The 19,953-nt window shown below is 46.7% G+C and overlaps 1 protein-coding gene across 1 annotated transcript in view; it reads right to left on the minus strand.

Moving 5' to 3' along the window:
* LOC143924420 (ATP-dependent 6-phosphofructokinase, liver type) overlaps positions 1-19,953 on the minus strand; it is a 336,686-nt gene that overhangs the window by 208,313 nt on the left and 108,420 nt on the right. The window contains exon 8 of the mRNA XM_077448722.1: positions 14,344-14,439. Within this exon, the coding sequence (XP_077304848.1) occupies positions 14,344-14,439 (96 nt within the window). The remainder of the gene's footprint in view (positions 1-14,343; positions 14,440-19,953) is intronic.

Below are 19,953 nucleotides of genomic sequence, written 5' to 3' on the forward strand. Positions count from 1 at the left end.
ATCAATCAAGAAGTAATATCCCACCCCCATTGTGTTTAGATGGTTAATGGGCATGAAGGAGGAAGGGAGGAAGTGGGCTGTGATTTACCACTGTGTGTACACCCACACGTGTGACTCTATAGCCACAAGGGCTGCTCAGATATGATAGGGAGGAAATGCTCAGCATAGAAAAACTCACTGAAAAATAAAATGAGTATGTGCTCGCTAGCTGCCAACACTGCTCTGCAAAATACACAACTGCAGTGGGGACATTGACTGGATAGAGAGAACAGCAGGATCAATCAGCTTTTTTGCAGCAAACAGAAAATGAATCCCATAGTGACTGAGTGAGTATGTACAGTGGATATAAAAAGTCTAAACATCCCTGTGAAAATGTGAGGTTTCTATGATGTCAAAACATGACAAAGATCAATCATTTCAGAACTTTTTCCACCTTTAATATGACCTATAAACTGGTCAACTCGATTTAAAAAAATATATAAATGAAATACTTTAGGGGGTGGGGAAGTAAAAATACAAAACTAAAATAATGTGACTGCATAAGTGTGCACACCCTCTTATAACTGGAGACGTAGCTGTGTTTAGAATTAAGCAATCACATTCAAACTCATGTAAAAATAGCAGTCAGTACACACCTGCCATCATTTAAAGTGGAGATCCACCCTGAAAAAAAAAATTACATACAAATACAAAAAAAAAAAAAAAAAAAATTGGAAAAATATATAATATTTTTTACTCATCAGAAATGCCTGTTGCTAGGCAGATCGTCCTAATCTGCCACGTCCTTTCCGCAGTGATCTTCAGTCTTCTTCTCACGTTGATTTCTGGGAAATTTGGGTGCGGTGTCGTCTGGGACCTGTGTGTGTCACAGAAGACAGCCGCCCATTCAGAAATCACCTGGAGACTCGCGCATGTCTCCACTGCCTGCTTCCCTTAGTGTGGATGGGGGCAGCGGCACGCGATACAAGGGACGGATCGGCCAATATTGCGGGCGCCCTGGACAGGTAAGTGTCCTTATTAAAAGTCAGCAGCTACAGTGTTTGTAGCTGCTGACTTTTAAAAAAAAAATTTTACGCAGGAACATGGCTTTAACCACTTCAGCCCTGGACCATTTGGCTGGTCAAAGACCAGAGGACTTTTTACAATTTGGCACTGCGCTGCTTTAACTGGTAATTGCGCAGTCATCCACCAAAACAAAACAAAAAAAAAAAGATATTTTCTACTTTTTGTTATAAGAAAAATCCAATAAACTCAATTTAAGTCCGATATTTAGGCCAAAATGTATTCAGCCACATGTCTTTAGTAAAAAAAAAATGTCAATGAGCATATATTTATTGGTTTGTGCAGGTTTATAGCGTCTACAAACTAGGGTACATTTTCTGAAATTTACACAGCTTTTAGTTTATGACTACCAATCTCATTTGAGGTGCTAAAATGGTAAGGCAGTACAACCCCCCCCCCCCCCCAAATGACCCCATTTTGGAAAGTAGACACCCTAAGAAAATTGCTGAGAGGCAAGTTCAGCCCATTGAATATTCAATTTTTTTGTCCCAAGTGATTGAATAATGACAAAAAATGATATATTGCGCACACATGCCATGTTTATATGTGGAATACATTTTGCTGCTTCTCCTGACTACAGGGATACCACATGTGTGGGACTTTTTTGGGAGCCACCACCTTCAGAATTTCTAAGGGCGTAAATTTATGATTTCACTCCTCACTATCCATCACAGTTTTGAAGGCCATAAAATGCCAAGATGGCACAACCCCCCCAAATGACCCCATTTTGGAAAGTAGACGTCCAAAGCTATTTGCTGAGAAGCATTGTGAATATTTTGCAGCTCTCATTTGTTTTTGAAAATGAAGAAAGAAAAGAAAAAAATTTATTTATTTTTTTCAATTTTCAAAACTTTTTGACAAAAAGATCTGCAAAATACTCACCATACCTCTCAGCAAATAGCTTGGGGTGTCTACTTTCCAAAATGGGGCCATTGGGGGGGGGGGGGGGGGTTTGATGCAGGCATTCCATGGTGTCCGAAAAGGATAGGCAGTGAGGAGTGAAATCAAAAATGTACACCCTTAGAAAGCCTGAAGGCTCTGCTTGGTTTTTGGGGTCCCATACATGGCTAGACTCCCAAAAAGTCTCACATGTGGTATCCCCGTACTCAGGGGAAGCAACAGAATCTATTTTGGGCAATACATTATTTAGTGACAACTTTGTGCAAAAAAAAATAAAGTGTCTTTTTTCCAAAATGGGGTCATTTGGGAGAGTTTTGAGCTGTCCCGGCATTTCATGCACAACATTTAGAAGCTTTAATTTTTAAAAAAAAATTTTGCAAGAAAATTACTTTGACCCTCCAAACATTATATTTTTTTTAAAGCAAAGGCCCTACCGATTAAAATGACTGATATTATACACAGTATTTAAAACGCTTTTCTTACTGGAAAAAAAACACAATTTTTTATTTTAATGCACTAAAACACACTGTATTGCCCAAATGTTTGATGAAGTAAAGATGATCTTAGGCTGAGTACATGGATACCAAACATGACATGCTTTAAAATTGCACACAAAACGTGCAGCGATGACAAACTACATACATTTTTAAAAGCCTTTACAGGTTACCACTTTGGATTTACGGGGGAGGTAAAATTACTGCCCTCCACCTGACCTTTGCGGTGATACCTCACACCCATGGTGCAATTGCCATTTACATATGATGCCAGACTGACACTTGCGTTCGCCTTTGCGCGAGAGCAGGGGGTGACAGGGATGCTTTTTCTATTTTTTTTTAATTTTGCTTTTTTATTTTATTTTTAAACTGTTCTTTTCATTTATCATTTTTATTGTTATCTCAGGGAATGTAAATATCCCCTATGATAGCAATAGGTAGTGACAGGTACTCTTTTTTGAAAAAAATTGGGTCTATTAGACCCTAGATCTCTCCTCTGCCCTCAAAGCACCTGACCACATCAAGATCGGAGTGATAAAATGCTTTCCCAATGGCGCTGTTTATATCCGGCAAAATCAAAGTCATAAAATGCTCGTAGCTTCCGGTTTCTTAGGCCAGAGATGATTGGAGCCGTTCTGCTTTCTGATCAGCTCCATGGTCAGCTGGTGGAACCACCAGCTGCATTCTCAGGTTCCCTGTTGGGACAGGAGAGCCAGAGAAAACCATGGAAGATGGTTGGGGGGGGGGGGGGCATTCCCTCCCACTGCTTGTAAATGCAGTCTAGGGGTGAATTAGCTACTAGGATTGCTTTTACATGAAAGCGAGCCGCTGGCTAAAAAGAATGATACCAAGATGATACCTAAAAGCGCATGCATCATTCTGGTATAACCACTCAAAGTCCAGCAACATACCAGTATGTTGCTGGTCCTTGTTGGGCATATATTGTAAAAAAAAAATAATCATGCAGCCTGTGGGCTGAACGAAAAAAAGATTGATTGGTGGTTATGCCCAACATTAGAATACATCCCTTTATCCACCCACTTCTAATGAAGGGCATACATGCACCATTTTGTTTTTAACTGTGGTGGTGAAATCTCCTACAACGCTGGAGTCACAGCTTTATGTATCGTGGGAGCAAACGCTGTTGCTGTCAAGATAAATAAATCCGTGCTGAATGGCATACCTGCTAAGCAAATGATGGTTAACAATAAAACAAAGTAACATTACAGTACAACAGTAAGACGCTTTTTTTTTTTTGCATTTGCTTTGCAGGTATGGTATATACCTGAAAAGCAAATACAAAAAAAAATAAAAAAATGTGATGGCATCTTGGGAGACCCTGTGAAAGCGTACCCTAATCTGTGCAGTGCTGTACCGTACGCGAATACTCCACTAATGTATGGTAGCTTTCAAAACATTCACCAATGCAAAGACCAGAATTGTCAGGACAGAAGGGACAATAGCAGCGGGTGTCACGCCTATAACCGCACTTTCTACAGACACATTTTCTTTGGGGGCTCATTGGGTAGGACTACTCTTAAGGGCATATGGAAAATGCCTCTCATGCAGCAGGCTTACTGCATTTGGATTGGGAAGCTGAGGTGGAGCACCGTCTGGAAACAAAAGAGCTCAGACGATCTCTACCTGGAATTTAAGGAAGGATCCAGTACGTCCTGAAGCTCTGTATAGCACATGAGCGTTCAGCAAAGCCAATTGAAATAAGATACAGACACTTATTTTGTACCAGCGTCTGACCTTACAGGCAATTAGGTACGGCACCAACAACTGGTCGTTGAGGTCCACCCCTTCCATGGTTGTATTCGTGGACACAGAGTGGTTTTTCCAAAACACCAGTCCCTGTAGGAATTTGAACCGTCGTGTCTGCATGAAGGGAGGAAAGAACGAAAACATTTTCTTGTTCCTACATCACGGGACACAGAGCCTTCATTACTTAGTGGGTTAGATAGTTACCTTTGGTGATTGCACACTGGTTGACCCTAATTAAAGAAGAGTTCCTCCTCTATATAACCCCTCCCTTATGGGGAGCACCTCTTTTTTCAAAATCTTATTATCCCTCCACTTCACAGCGAACAAATTTGACTTGAAGCAGGCTCTCTCCCCCAGCCTAAGACGGGATTCTACAAGCCTCTGGGGTAAGCTCCGGGGATTAGGTCGCACGGTGCCACATGCACCAATCTGATAATCAAAGAAGTGACTAAAAAGTGGCACACTCGTGTAATAATGGTCAACATACCCACCATGGCATCTGGGAACCAGTATAAAAGCGCGTGGGAATAACCAAAACATTTTTACCCACGAAAAAAACAGGGTGCTCCTCAACTGAGAGTGACTTCCTCCAAACAGCACCAGAACTGCGGTAACAAATGCAACAGTGCATTAGTTAAAAGGTACTGCATTTTTACCCAAAAAAATGGAAAAAAAATGTAAGTGCAATTACAATTATACAGCTGCCTGCAAAACTTTGCGGCCAAAACAGGCATCAGCCGATGCACTCACATCTACCTTGTAGAATTTTGTAAAAGTGTGAACAGACAACCAAGTCGCCGTTTTACACACTTGAGCGACAGACGCTTGATGTCGGATGGCACAAGACGTTCCGATTGCCCTTGTGGAGTGGGCGGTGACCGGAAGGGGGGCAGCTGCCCCTTCAAGGCATAGGCCTGTACTACAATCTGTCTGATCCACCTGAAAACGATGGCCAACAAGACAGTCATGCCTTTTTTCGGACCAGCCACCAAAACAAACAAGCAGTCTGACTTAATAAAGGCAGCCATAGCAGACAAATACACCCTCAGAGCCCGAACCACATCCTTAGGATGTGTCGGCTTAGAACACAGAGATGGTAACACAATGTCTTCATTGATGTGGAACGCCAAAATCACCTTCGGCAGAAAAGGTGGTTGAGGACGCAACACCACCTTATCCTTGTGGATAACCAGATAGGACGACTTGTAAGACAAGGCCGCCAGTTCCAAAACCTTCCTGGCCGAAGTAATGGCAACTAGAAAGACCACTTTCTGGGAAAGGGTCAACAGAGGGATCTCTCTGATATTTTCAAATGGTGGTTTTTGAAGCGCCGATAACACCAGGTTCAGATCCCATGGGTGTAACGGTGGACACACCGGAGGAACTACATGTTGGACCTTTTGAACAAAAGTGCTCACTAGAGAGTGCGACACCAGGGGTCACTGAAAAAAGACAGCCAAAGCTGATATTTGTCCTTTAATGGTGCTTATCACCAATTTCTGGTCTACTCCTTGCTGAAGAAACAGCAGGATCCTGGAAATAGAAAAGGAACACGGATGCCATCCTTTCTCCTCACACATGGAGATGCAGGTCTTCCAGGTACGATGATATATCTTCTGAGAGGAAGATTTCCACGCTCTCGGCATAGTTGGCATCACCGAGTTCAAAAGACCCTGGTTCCTCAACACCTGGCTCTCATTAGCCATGCCGTTAAAACCAGCAATGGTAAAGCAGGATGGAGAATCAGACCTCGTGTCAGGGCTGGCTTAGCCCTTCCTTCTCTGGGCTGGCTTCTCAGCTGTCGGCTAATTGCCAGCTCTCATCTCTCTCCACAGTTACCAGCTGTTCCCAATCATGCTCATCTGACCTGCCTACTTAAAGCTGTCCAGCTCACTTCATCTCTGCCTTCGCCTTGATCACATCACAAGAAACCATCTCCTGTGGTTCTGTTAAAAGACTGGCTTGCTGACATACCTTCTGGCTCCTTATCCTGCTTGCTGTTGCTCCACTTGGATCCCTGACTTCTGGCCTGGCTGACTACTCGATCCGGTTACTGGACTCTGGCTACGCTTTAACTACGCTTTCTCCATTTACCTTTGTATTTAATAAACAAGTGTGATTTAATTGTACTTCTGTCTCAGTCCGATTCATGGTTTCTGACACCTTGCGACAGAACGTCTTCTCGTAACAGCAGTCGCAAGGGGGCGTCTGCCCCCAGGCGCACTAGGTCTGTGTACCAGGGACACTGGGGCCAATCTGGGGCAATCAGTATTCCTGAAAATCCCTCACTCTGCGTGGCAACAGTTTCAGCGGAGGAAAGGCATAGATCAGCTCGTACTGATCCCACGGAGCCACCAGCGTGTCTGATGCATCTGCACAAGGATCTCTTGTTCTGGATACGAATCTCAGTACCTTGCGATTGAGACGGGAGGTAAGAAGATCCCCATCTGGTGTGCCTCATCACAGGCACAGTAGCCTGAACACCTCCGGATGCAATGCCCATTCTCCTGGGTCCAGCATCTGGCGACTCAGATAGTCCGCCTGCTGGTTCTCCATTCTTGGGATGTAAATGGCTGACAGGGCCGGTACATGTCGCTCTGCCCACTGAAGGATGTGAGCGACCTCCCGTGCGGCGGCAAAGCTTCCGGTTCCTCCTTGGTGATTGACATACGACACTGCCGTGGCGTTGTCTGACTGGATCCTGATCAGACGCCCTTGAAGTCTTATCGACCATGTGGAGAGGCACAGCCTTATCACTCTCAGTTCGAGCAGATTGATCGGCAACTTGAATTCCTCCACCGACCAGAGGCCCTGGGTCGACTGAACTCCCATTACTCCACCCCAGCTGGATAGGCTGTCGTCCGTTGTGATCAATGTCCATTTCAGAGGTAGGAACAACTTCCCGGACCGAAGTGCCAGGGACCTCAGCCACCAGAGCAGGGAATCCCTGACTAACTGGCTCACCTGAATCTGCCGATCCAAGGACAACAGAGATTTGTCCCATTTTGTCAAAATCTCCTTCTGCAGGACTCTGGTGTGAAACTGGGTATACGGTACCACCTCGAAGGAGGCCACCATGAGCCCCAGGATTCGCATGCAGAAGGGTAGCAACGACCACCTGTGGTTCATCAACAGTTTTACCATGGCTCCGAGAGTTTGCAGCTTGTCTGAAGAGAGAAAAACACTTCCATGGAGTCCAGCAGTAAGCCTAGGTACTCCAAGCGCTGAGTCGGCACAAATCACTGACTTTTTTAGGTTCAACAGCCACCCAAATTCCTGCAGGGTCTGTATGGTGATCGTCACATCCTCATCTAACTGAGGCTGAAGATGCTCTCAGGAGGACATCGTCTAGGTAACCCGCGAACCCGCTTTGCTGCAGCAACGCCAAAACAGGAGCCAATAGCTTGGTAAAGACTCGGGGGGCCGATGCCAAACCAAAGGGGAGAGCCACAAACTGGTAGTGGGCTTCCCCAACTGCAAAACGCAGAAACCTCTGATGCCGAGGGCATATGGGTATGTGCAGGTACGTATCCTGGATGTCCAAAGATGCCAGGGAGTCCCCTTGATGGAGTGCAGCGACTACTGAGCGAACTGATTCCATTCTGAACCTCTGTACTTTTACAAAGTAATTGAGGGCTTTCAGGTCCAAGATTGGAAGTACCCCTTCCCTTTTTGGGGACTACAAACAGGTTTGAGTAGAACCCCTGGAAACATTCCGATTCCAGAACAGGTACTATCACCCGACTCAGCAGGTCCCTTACCACCCCTAATAGGGCCTCCCGGCAAGCCCGGAGTACAGGTATGCTGGAGGGGAAGAATCGGCTTTACGGCCAAGAAAGGAACGCTATCTTGTAGCCTGAGGAAATCAGATTGCAGACCTATTGGTCGGACAGCTGAGAGGCCCACCGGGCTGCAAACTCCCGAAGGCGACCCCCCCACCCGTGTTGCAGGCTGGGGCAAACCTTCATGCGGTTGCACTTTTGCTCGCAGGCTTATCAGGCTTGTGGTTCGGCGTGGCTCCTTAGCCTTCCTGGCCTGTGGGAGTAGTGTACTCTTACCACCCATGGCATTTTTTATAATATCATGTAATGAGGCTCCAAAGAGCCGGTCGCCAAGGAAGGGAAGATCCGTCAGGGCCTTCCTAGATGCCCACCAATACTCAGCATTTTAGCCAAATCAGGCGCCTCAGCACCACTGCTGACACTAAAGCCCTGGACAACAGAGGAATAGTGTCCAGGGCCACATCACAAATGTACTTAAGGCCTTGCACTAACTGGTCTGCTAGCTCCACGCAAACAGGAGAAGCCTGTAGCTCTCCCAATTCGCGGTGCAAAGGTTTTGCCCACTCAGTGAGTGTCTGCGACACAAGTGCGCATGGCAGTACTGGTCGCATAGTTGACCCCACAACCATAAACAGGGAACAAGCCACTGCCTCGGCTTTGCTGTCCCTGGGATCCTTAAAGGCAGTCCCCTCTACTGGGATCGTGGTTACTTTGTTCAGTCGTGGATCCCCCAGTATCCAGGTTAGAGGAGACTACCACTTTCTGAGAAGGCCATGTATTTGGGGACCAAAAAGATCTGTTGCGGTAGACCCCATTCCTTGTAAATTAACTTATCGAAATAAGACAGATATGGGAACACCTTAGGTGAACGGGCTGGCTTACGGGACCCAAAAGGGACCGGTACATTAGTAGAGGTATCTGCTGGCTCCTGAAATTTCAGGGTATCATGCACAGCTGTGACAAGTGCTCCAACAAGCGCTTAGTCCCCATCCGGGTCCGTGCATGACACATTCTCACTGTTGGATCAGTCCTGGTCATAGTCATCTGAAACGACAGAACAGGGGTCACCAGCCTCAGCAGGGCCCGAGTCTGCGTCAGAGCTCTCCTGGAGGACAGGGGCTGTTTAACACCTTTGCGCCCACGCACCGCCTCCATCTTGACAATGAACGGATTGAGGACCGCCGACAAAGCATCCAGAGGCACTGCACTGTCTGCAGGAAAGTCGGTTGCAATTGCCTGGATTTCGGGGAAGAAACACCAGTTACTGAAGCCATGCTGACCCTACCCTGTCTGCCATCTGTTGGGGACTTAGGACACTGATGGTCTCACCCTTCTAACTGCTGCTGGCTGAGGGGCTCTTTTTCCACAGGACTCACCAACCCTGACTGGTTCTGCGCCATCCAGCTAATAGTGCTTGTGTCCCGTGTCAGCTCCCAGGTGACCACACCGCGCTGTGCAGAGCTTCTCTGAATGGCGCTGAAACTGACCAAAAACGGGCCTGTCTTGGTCTTCTTGATGGCAGTGGGACACTACTTGTGCTTGCCACTTCGCCAGCTTGAACTGCACTTATGGGACTTGCCACGTCACCACATGATACTGCAGTGCTGGATGTACGACCAGGGTGTACCAAGCCACTGGTGCTGGCCAGTTCACCAGGATGAGCAGCACTAGTACTTCTCTGCTCCATACGAGCATGGCAGGGCAGAGTATTGGCGGGCATTGCAGGGCAGAGTATTGGCGGGCATTGCAGGGCAGGGCAGAGTATTGGTGGGCATTGCAGGGCAGGGTATTGGTGGGCATTGCAGGGCAGGGCAGAGTATTGGTGGGCATTGCAGGGCAGAGTATTGGCGGGCATTGCAGGGCAGAGTATTGGCGGGCATTGCAGGGCAGAGTATTGGCGGGCATTGCAGGGCAGAGTATTGGCGGGCATTGCAGGGCAGAGTATTGGCGGGCATTGCAGGGCAGAGTATTGGCGGGCATTGCAGGGCAGAGTATTGGCGGGCATTGCAGGGGAGGGCATTGCAGGGCAGGGCAGAGTATTGGCGGGCACTGCAGGGCAGAGTATTGGTGGGCATTGCAGGGCAGGGCATTGGCGGGCATTGCAGGGCAGGGCATTGGCGGGCATTGCAGGGCAGGGCATTGCAGGGGAGGGCAGGGCATTGCAGGGCAGAGCAGAGTATAGTATAGAATTGCAGGGCAGAGTATTGCATTGGCAGGGTATGGAGGGATGGCTGCATCCATCCGACCTCTCCCCTCCACTGCACAGATCAGTACAGAGAGGGGAGAGAGAAACCGGCGTCATGTCATGACGCCGGTTTGTTTACAAGTGATCGCTCCATCGGAGCGATCACATTGTAAACGCCTGGGTGTAGAAAGATGGCCGCCACTTCGGAGCTAGGCCGAAGCCGCGGCCTCTCCTAAGGCCGAGACCGTGGAGCGCTCCGCGGATCGCGGCATGTGCGCACGGATCGGTGACGATCCGTTGCACCCCTAGGGGCGGCGGCACGGAGGGGGAGAAGAGAGGGGGACGGCGGCACGGAGGGGAGCAGTAAATGCTAAGCACTGCCCCCACTGTGACGCATCGACGCCCTGCACGCACGTCGACGTATTTTCTTAGTCGATCACGTCGACGCGTCGTGGCAGCTCTAATATATATATATATATATATATATACACACACACATACATACATATACATACACATTTGGTAAACAGGTAGTTTTTCTCCTTCATTGATGTGCGCTGATAAGGCTGCAACGATGGCCACTGATGAGCTCTGATAGGCAGAACAGATAGGCGACACTGGTGGGCACAGAGTGGCAGCACTGGTAATCAGGACACTGATAATTAGTGCCTTGATTATCAGTGTAGATGTCCCTTTAGCACAAGCCAGTTATTGGTTCACTTTCTCTCCTCACGCTGTCAGAGTGAGGGAAGAAAAGCAGATAACCAGCTTGTGTTTACTTCTGTGATCAGCTGTCATTGGACATAGCTGATCACGTGGTAAGGGGACTCTGTTAGCTCTTTACCCCGATCGGTGATCAGCTGAGTTCAAAGGGGGCATGCGGGCAGCGCAATCTTGGGAGGATGTCCATGTATGCCCTTCCGGCAAAATTAAGCCCATGCTGTAGCAGTAGCAGGTGGTCAGAGTCTTTAGGCTCATTGCCACCCATGTCCCTATAGGGGCGATTTATATGGGATCTTTCACACAGGCATTGAAAAATAGGCAGTTGGTTTGAATTTTTAATGCTTCCAGATCGCCTATCAATGCCACTCAAAATTGTTACAATAGGGAGCAGATGGAGGTGTTCACACTGCAGCGTTGCTGTGAGGCAAAAATAACGCTGCCTGCAGCCACACGGTAAAACATGCCTATGGCATTTACAGTGTGTTTGCGGTGGGGTTGCAAAGCATCAAAGTGATTATTTTACATTTTATCCTTGCAAAAAACACAAAACAAGAATAAAATAAAAAAACACCACACAGGGCAGTTGAGAAGTATTGCTTGATGCAACGTGAACACCTGTACAACAAATCTTAAATGCTCATCAATGTTATAGGTGCGGTGTAATGTGATTTTAGGCTGCTTTAAAATTTTATGTAATTGTAAAAGAGCCCGATCCCTTTGTCAGAAAATAAAAAGTTTCAGTACAGTGAGGATGGGGCAGAACTTTGACAATGTTTTATTGCTGTGTTATTTCTACCCCAGTGTAGCTGGTTGGAATTTGTTCTACATGAAGATGAACAAGAAAGAAAGCATATCTAGAATCCATTATAGATTAACAACACTACCAATGTGTTTCCAAACCGACACTACCCCATTTCTGGGGTATCACACCGGTACGTGTTTTTTTTTTTTAGAGCCGTCGGTCGGCTTTCTTAAAAAAAACAATCCTAGCAAGCATTGAGAGGGGATGTTATCCACCTCCTCCCACGGCTTGCTCAGATTTTACCATTGCAACGGGAGACCCAAGCGACCAGCCAACATGTATGCTGGCTGCTGAGACAGCTGAACATAGCCAGAATTGGCTTTGATTTGCTCCCGCTATGGTAATCCAGAAGCGATCACCTGACATAACTTCCAGTCCAAAATAAAAAAATGGGGTTTTGAATGCTTTTAAAGTACAGAGGAGGGATTTGGAGATCATATAGACCAGCCTTTTCCAACCAGGGTGCCTTCAGGTTTCTTCAGGGTTGCTACAGCAAAATGGCTAAAAATTACCCAAAATTGTATACAAGACAATGGGTGGATGAAGCCTGCCTTTTAGTTACATAGAGCCACCATTACGACCTTCTAGCTGCCAACCAGCTAACGACCAATGACATCATTAGTTGATAAGGAGGATGCTAGTCGCTTGCACAGCATGCTTGTTTGACCCTCCCCTGCCTCTCTCCATAAGTTTTGGGATCACATTAGCTGGGTGATGGAGAAAAACTGAAGAGAAACAATGGAATACTAGTCAGTACCAACTTGCTCTAACATTGGGTGTTCTACATGTGTGGATGTTGCTGCATTATGTAAAACTATTAGAATCGTTTTTACATTTTAGAATGGGGTGCCTGAAGACTGTCCATAAATTTTAACCACTTAAGCCCCGGACCATTTTGCTGGCTTAAGACCAGACCACTTTTTGCGATTCGGCACTGCGTCGCTTTAACTGACAATTGCGCGGTCGTGCGACGTGGTTCCCAAACAAAATTGATGTCCTTTTTTCCCCCACAAATAGAGCTTTCTTTTGGTGGTATTTGATCACCCCTGCGATTTTTTGCACTATAAACAAAAATAGAGCGACAATTTTGAAAAAAAAAAAAACGCATTATTTTTTACTTATAATAAATATCCGCAAAAATATATATAACATTTTTTTCCCCCCTCAGTTTAGGCCGATACGTATTCTTCTACATATTTTTGGTAAAAAAATAAAAAAAATAAAAAAAATCGCAATAAGCGATTATTGATTGGTTTGCGCAAAAGTTATAGCGTTTACAAAATAGGGGATAGTTTTATGGCATTTTTATTAATAATTTTTTTTTTTACTAGTAATGGCGGCGATCAGCGATTTTTATTGTGACTGCGACATTATGGCGGACACATCGGACATTTGTGACACATTTTTGGGACCATTGTCATTTATACAGCAATCACTGCTATACAAATGCAGTGATTCCTGTGTAAATGACACTGGCAGTGAAGGGGTTAACCAGTGGGTGGCAGTGTAGGGGCGTGTTACTAACTGTTGGGGGCTGGGCTTTCTTTTAGTGAACACTGATCTCTGCTCCAATCACATGGAGCAGAGATCAGCATCACTTGTTACTAGGCAGAATGGGGAGATGCTGTTTACAACGGCATCTCCCAGTTCAGCCGCCCCGTGAGACAATAGAGTCCGCGGGAACCGTGACCGGACTCATGATGGTCCCGACCAGCACGCGAGCGCATGGCCGGCAGCGTGCTCGCGATGGTAGGGCAGCAAATTTAAAGGGACGTACAGGTACGCCCATTTGCCTGCCCTTGCCATTCTGCCGAAGGGTGTCTTCACTGAAAAAAAAAAAAAAAAAAAAAAAAAAGGTTGAGAAACACAGATATAGACCACAGATCTCTCCATACCATACCTGTCACATACCTATTGCGGTCACAAGGATTTAAAAAAAAAAAAAAAAAGAAAAGAAAAAAAAAAAAAAGGTAAAGTAACAATGTACAGGTTAAACTTTTTTTTTTTTTTTAGAAGTACCCCTTTCCCCATGTTCTTGTGTCAGTCCCGCGTGCATGCAAACCGCAATCATCCCACACATAGGAGATATCATTGCGAACATCAGATAATGGGCAGCAATTCTAGTACTATACCCCTCTGTTTTTCTAAAGTGGTAGCCTGTAAAGGCTTTTAAACCTAGCCTATAGATATTAAAATTTACATTGCTCGTTGCCGCTGCACAGGCGTGCTCGATTTTAAAGCATTACATGTTTGGTATCTATGCGGCGTGTCATCTTTTATAAATAAAAATTGGATTATGTTTTTTGCATTAAATTTTTTTAAAAAAAATATATATTTTTTCCCCAAAAATGTGTGTTTGGAAAACTGCTGCACAAATACTGTGACACATAAAAAATATAAAAGGTTCCAAGTAATTTTCTAGGAGGAAAAAAAAATACAGATTGTTACATGTAAACAAAAGGTGCCAAAAAAGGCCTGGTCTGGACCTGGCTACAGAATAATCTGTTTATAAATGTAGCAATAATGCATATTACATTTTTCCATAGAAACCATACATAGCTGTATTTTGAAATACAGTAAATTGAACTCTAAGAAAGTAAAAAACTGCTGAAAGAAGAAATTACTCACATCTTTCACATAAGTAGAGGTAATCGGTTTCCCATTGAGATCAATAGCTCCTTCTGCAATAATAACGATATTCAACCTTGAACCTCGACTTCGAGTCTGCATGAAGTTACAAAAATGATAATAAAGTGGCATGAAGAAATAGACATTACTTGTTTTAAAGGCAGAAAATACACCAAAAAATTAATCTTGCCTTCTCGCACCTTATTATTACTTTCAGCCTAGTCAGATATGGCAGTTTTATTTTTATTCCAGAGTGGGCACCTTTTTTGTGGTACCCACGCCTACTTCCTCCAACTGAGGGGCGGGAAATGGTCAAGTGCCTACAGGCTGAAGAAGTCTGCCTGCTAGTTGTCCGCACTTAGTAAGTAAAATGGCAGATAAGCCTGGAAAGTGAAGCTCTGCCCAGTACAAGATTTGTTCTACCTCTTTCCATGGCTAGACCTCCGATATGGAAATCCAAATTAATCTGAATTGGATGTTCCTTCAAGCAGTAAAGACCAATGCTGCAGGGACAGCCAAATTGCCCAAAGCTCCAAGATGTTGGAGGTGAGATTCCGTCAATGTCATCAAAAGGAGTACTTGGGACTCCTTCCCATCCTACCAGGCTGGCTTTTGTCATGGGGATCTTCCAATAGATGGGAAGGAAGGACTCCCACAATTTCACAACCGGATTCTGGAACCTCAAAGCCAGGGACAACCTGGTCTTTTGTGCAAAATGAAATGGCTTGTCCAGAGACTTTTTTATTCAGAGACGCATTTTAGAAGTCTAAACTGGACAAACTGGACTGCCTGACTCAGGACTCATTTGTAAAAGCAGGGGAGGAGGAGTGTGGGAGCAGAGAGTTTGTAGCTTCTCCTGGAAAAAGAGGGGGGGGGGGGGCAGGGAATCTGGCCTGAGTTGCGTCTAGGACTGAGCTGGTTATGGCACCGATTCTCAAAGTGCAAGAATCCCACAGCAAAGCAAAGTATATGACTGTACATGTCCTTGATGTCCCCAGAAATCAGGATTGTCTTCCCGTTAAAAAAGGAAGGTAATGACAGACCTGGTGGATTTCATATGAAATTTTCATAGCTTTGGAGATCCCAAACGTGTTGGAGTAAAACCCTCGAAACCATTCTGCCCCAGGACCTGAGGCAATGACATCATCAAGAAGACCAAGGGCTACCTGGAGATCTGTTTAATTTACATGGTGACAAAGAAAAGCTGGACATGAGAAATTGAGGAAACTTTAGCTTGTAACCTCTGCAAATCAAGTATACAGCCAAGTATCTGAGATGCAAGCTGACTAAATGTTCGCAATGCCTAACAAACCTCCCCCACTTTGCCTGGGGGTTTGTCAGATTTGAAACCACGCTTTGGTCTGGAATTTGCAAGAGTAAAGAAATTGACTTTCCTTCCAGCAAGGCAGGAGCGTTCCCAGATATTCCTTATATACTGACAAGAGATCCAGGCAGGAGAGGAGATGGGAAACATAGGTTAGACATTTCACAGCAGAGCTAAAGAAAATGGCAATCTTTCTAGACACTAGAAAAAGCTGGAGGTATGCTGGTAGTAGGAGGGTTATCCTTGTCTAGCTTACAGCTTTTTGCTTGCCAGTGCCCAATCCTCCTGTAGGAGGAAGTATAGTTGGAAGGTTTAGGAAAGAAATATAATTTAACTGCCAAATAAATCATGTACTGTACACTTTTCAATAAATGAATGGTTGGTGTTAACATCAATATTATACTTGCCTCTCGGGGGGTGTGTCCAAGATGGCGCTGGAAGCAGACGTGTTTTAGACGAGTTCCCGACTCCTACCCCTGGGCGATGCCCAAGGGAAAACGTGTCGGCTGGAAGAATTCAGCGACCACAGTGAATACCTTGCCCGTACCGGGGCCTACCACCAGCTTGGCGCACGACATGGAGGCCCAGACAGACTACCCGCCTGACAGTTCCATCCAGTTCCATCCTCTGCAGCTTTTGACGCCCCGATGCTGGCCATTACGACATGCCAGTACACACTGACTGCAAAAATAGGATTTTTGTACTCACCGTAAAATCCTTTTCTCTGTAATTCACCGACCGACACAGCTCCTCTCTGTAACCAAATGGGTTGTATAGCCTGCCATTAGGAGAACTAGGCAAAATTGTTACACAATACACAGAACTTTAATCCCACCCCTGGTGGGCAGACCCTGTGCTATCAACCCTCCTCACTGCTCCCAGCAGCTTCAGTATGTCAACAAGCAGTATAACTTCGAAAAAAGGAGGGGTGGGTACTGTGGCGGTCGGTGAATTACAGACAAAAGGATTTTACGGTGAGTACAAAAACCCTATTTTCTCTTATATTCACCGACCGACACAGCTCCTCTCTAACTAAATGGGACATCCCCAAGCAGTGACAAACGAGGGGTGGGAAAAAAAAACAGCATAAAAACTTCATCCACCATGGCAAGTGGGAACTAGTGAAACTAAACCCACACAAAAACAGCAGTGTTTGGAAAAACTCCACCATATAACCGGGTATCCTCAACAAGAGTGATCCCCAAGACCGCAACATTGCGTAAGTAATGCAACAGAGCATCAACAAAACAGTACTAAGTTTTTACCAAAAAAATAGGAAAAACTCAATTGCAACTACACAGCCGCCTGCAAAACTTTGCGGCCAAAACCAGCATCAGCCGATGCACTGACGCCTACCTTGTAGAACTCGGTAAACGTATGGACAGATGACCAGGTCGCCGCCTTACACACCTGAGCGACAGACGCTTGGTGTCGAAAGGCCCAAGACGTTCCGATTGCTCTTGTAGAGTGGGCCACGACTGGAAAGGGGGGCACCTTCAAGGCATAGGCTTGAATTACAATCTGTCTAATCCACCTGGAAATGGTGGCCAACGAGACCGCCATGCCTTTCTTAGGACCAGCCACTAAAACAAACGGCGAGTCTGACTTCCGAAAGGGAGCTTTTGCAGACAAGTACACCTTCAGAGCCCTAACCACATCGAGAGCGTGAAGGGCCACCTCCTTGGGGTGCTTCGGCTTAGGAGACAACGATGGCAATACAATGTCCTCATTGATATGAAAAGCCGAAACCACTTTTGGTAGAAAGGACGGTTGCGGACGCAACACCACCTTATCCCTGTGGATGGCCAGATAAGGCAACTTGCATGACAAGGCAGCCAATTCCGAAATCCTCCTGGCCTATGTGATGGCCACTAGAAAGACCACTTTCTGTGAAAGGGTCAACAAGGGAATCTCCCTGATATTCTCAAACGGCGGCTTGTGACGCGCCGACAACACCAGGTTCAAATCCCACTGAGGTAACAGAGGACGCACCGGAGGGACTACATGTCGCACCCCCTGAACAAAGGTACGCACTAATGAGTGAGACGCCAGGGGTCGCTGGAAAAAAACAACCAAAGCTGAAATTTGCCCCTTGATGGTGCTCAACGCCAACTTCTGGTCTACACCTTGCTGAAGAAACAGCAGGATCCTGGATATAGAGAAAGAGTGCTGATGCCACCCTTTCTCCTTGCACATGGAGATATAGGCCTTCCAAGTACGATGGTATATCTTCCTGGAATACGATTTCTGCGCCCTCAACATAGTTGGAATCACCGAGTCCGACAGACCCTGGTTCCTCAATACCTGGCTTTCAACAGCCATGCCGTTAAAGCCAGCGATGGTAAAGCAGGGTGAAAGATTGGACCTTGAGATAGGAGGTCCTCCCGCAACGGCAGTCGCCAGGGAGCGTCCGCCACCACACGCACCAGGTCTGCATACCAGGCCCGCTGAGGCCAATCTGGGGCAACCAGGATCACTGGGATCCCCTTGGCTTCCACTCTGCGCAGCAGGCGTGGCAACAGTTTTAGTGGAGGAAAAGCATAGATCAGCTGGTACTGATCCCACGGAGCCACCAGCTCGTCTGACGAGTCTGCCCACGGATCTCTGTTCCTGGACACGAATCTCGGTACCTTCCGATTGAGACAGGAGGCCAATAGATCCACATCTGGTGTGCCCCACCTCAGGCACAGCAGCCTGAACATCTCCAGATGCAACGCCCATTCCCCTGGGTCCAGCATCTGTCGACTCAGATAGTCCGCCTGCCAATTTTCCACCCTTGGGATGTAAATGGCCGACAGGGCCGGTACGTGCCGCTCTGCCCACGGAAGTATGTGAGCAACCTCCCGAGCAGAGGCTGCGGTTCTTGTTCCTCCTTGGTGATTTATGTACGCCACAGCCGTGGCGTTGTCTGACTGTATTCTGATCGGACGCCCTTGAAGACTCATCGACTGTGTGGAGGCACAGCCTGATCGTTCTCAATTTGAGCAGATTGATTGGCAACTTTGATTCCTCCGCCGACCAGAGGCACTGAGCCGACTGAATCCCCATCACTCCACCCCAGCCGAACAGACTGGCATCCGTAGTGATCGCCGTCCATGTCAGAGGAAGGAACAATTTCCCGGACTGAATCACCGGGGACCTCAACCACCAGATAAGGGAGTCCCTGACTGGTTGACTCATCTGGATCTGTCGATCCAGGGACAACGGAGATTTGTCCCACTTCATCAAAATCTCTTGGTGTGGAACTGGGCATAAGGTACCGCCTTAATGGAGGCCACCATGAGCCCCAGGACTTGCATGCAAAAGCGGAGCGATGACCACTTGCGGCTCATCAGTAGATTGACCGCCGATCTGAGAGTCCTCAATTTGTCTGAGGGGAGAAAAACCCTCGCTTCCCTGGATGCCAGGCCAAAAGGAAGAGCCACAAACTAGTAGTGGGCTTCCCCGACTGCCAAATGCAGAAATTTTTGATGCCGAAGGTATATGGGTATGTGCAGGTAAGCATTCTGAATGTCTAAGGACGCCAGGAAGTCCCCTTGATGAAGTGCAGCGACTACTGAGCGAACTGATTCCACTCTGAACCTCAGCACTTTTACAAAGTGATTGAGGGCCTTCAAATCCAAGATTGGACTACCCCTTCCTTCTTGGGAACCACAGAATAGAACCCCTGGAAGCGTTCCGATTCCAGAACCGGTACAATCACCCACTGATTCAGCAAGTCCCTCACCACCCCTAATAGGGCCTCCCGGCGAACAGGGGACATGGGTATGCTGGAGGGGAAGAATCTGTTTGGCGGCCAAGAGAGAAACTCTGTCTTGTAGCCTGTGGAAATCAGATCGCAGACCCATTGGTCGGATAACCGGGGAGGTCAACCGGGCTGCGAACTTCCGAAGACTACCCCCCACCCAAAAAGTGGGTGGGGGCAAACCTTCATGCGGTAGCACTTTTGTTCTAAGGCTTGTTAGGCTTGCGGTTCCAGGGACACTTTTGACCATCCGTGGGCGTCCGGTCGGGCTGGGGGCATTTTGCTGAAGCACCGGGCGGACAAAAAAGCCGTTTGTGAGCGTAAAAAGAGGGCCCTTGCCTTCCTGGCCTGTGGGAATAGTGACAAATTACGGGTCCAAGGTGGGGAACGCGTACAGTTCTTTAACTCACCAAGGGAGGCTGCCACATGGGCTGACACAATCCAGAAATGACAACCTAATCTGTGTGTTGCTTTCATTCCTGAGCTTATCAAGTTACTTATATGGCCACGATGACCACTTGTTTTTTCATCCCTGTTCTCT

This window comes from Lithobates pipiens, unplaced genomic scaffold (genome assembly GCF_037356315.1).
Source record: "Lithobates pipiens isolate NorthernLeopardFrog02 unplaced genomic scaffold, aLitPip1_a1.2 Scaffold_22, whole genome shotgun sequence".
NCBI lineage: Eukaryota > Metazoa > Chordata > Amphibia > Anura > Ranidae > Lithobates > Lithobates pipiens.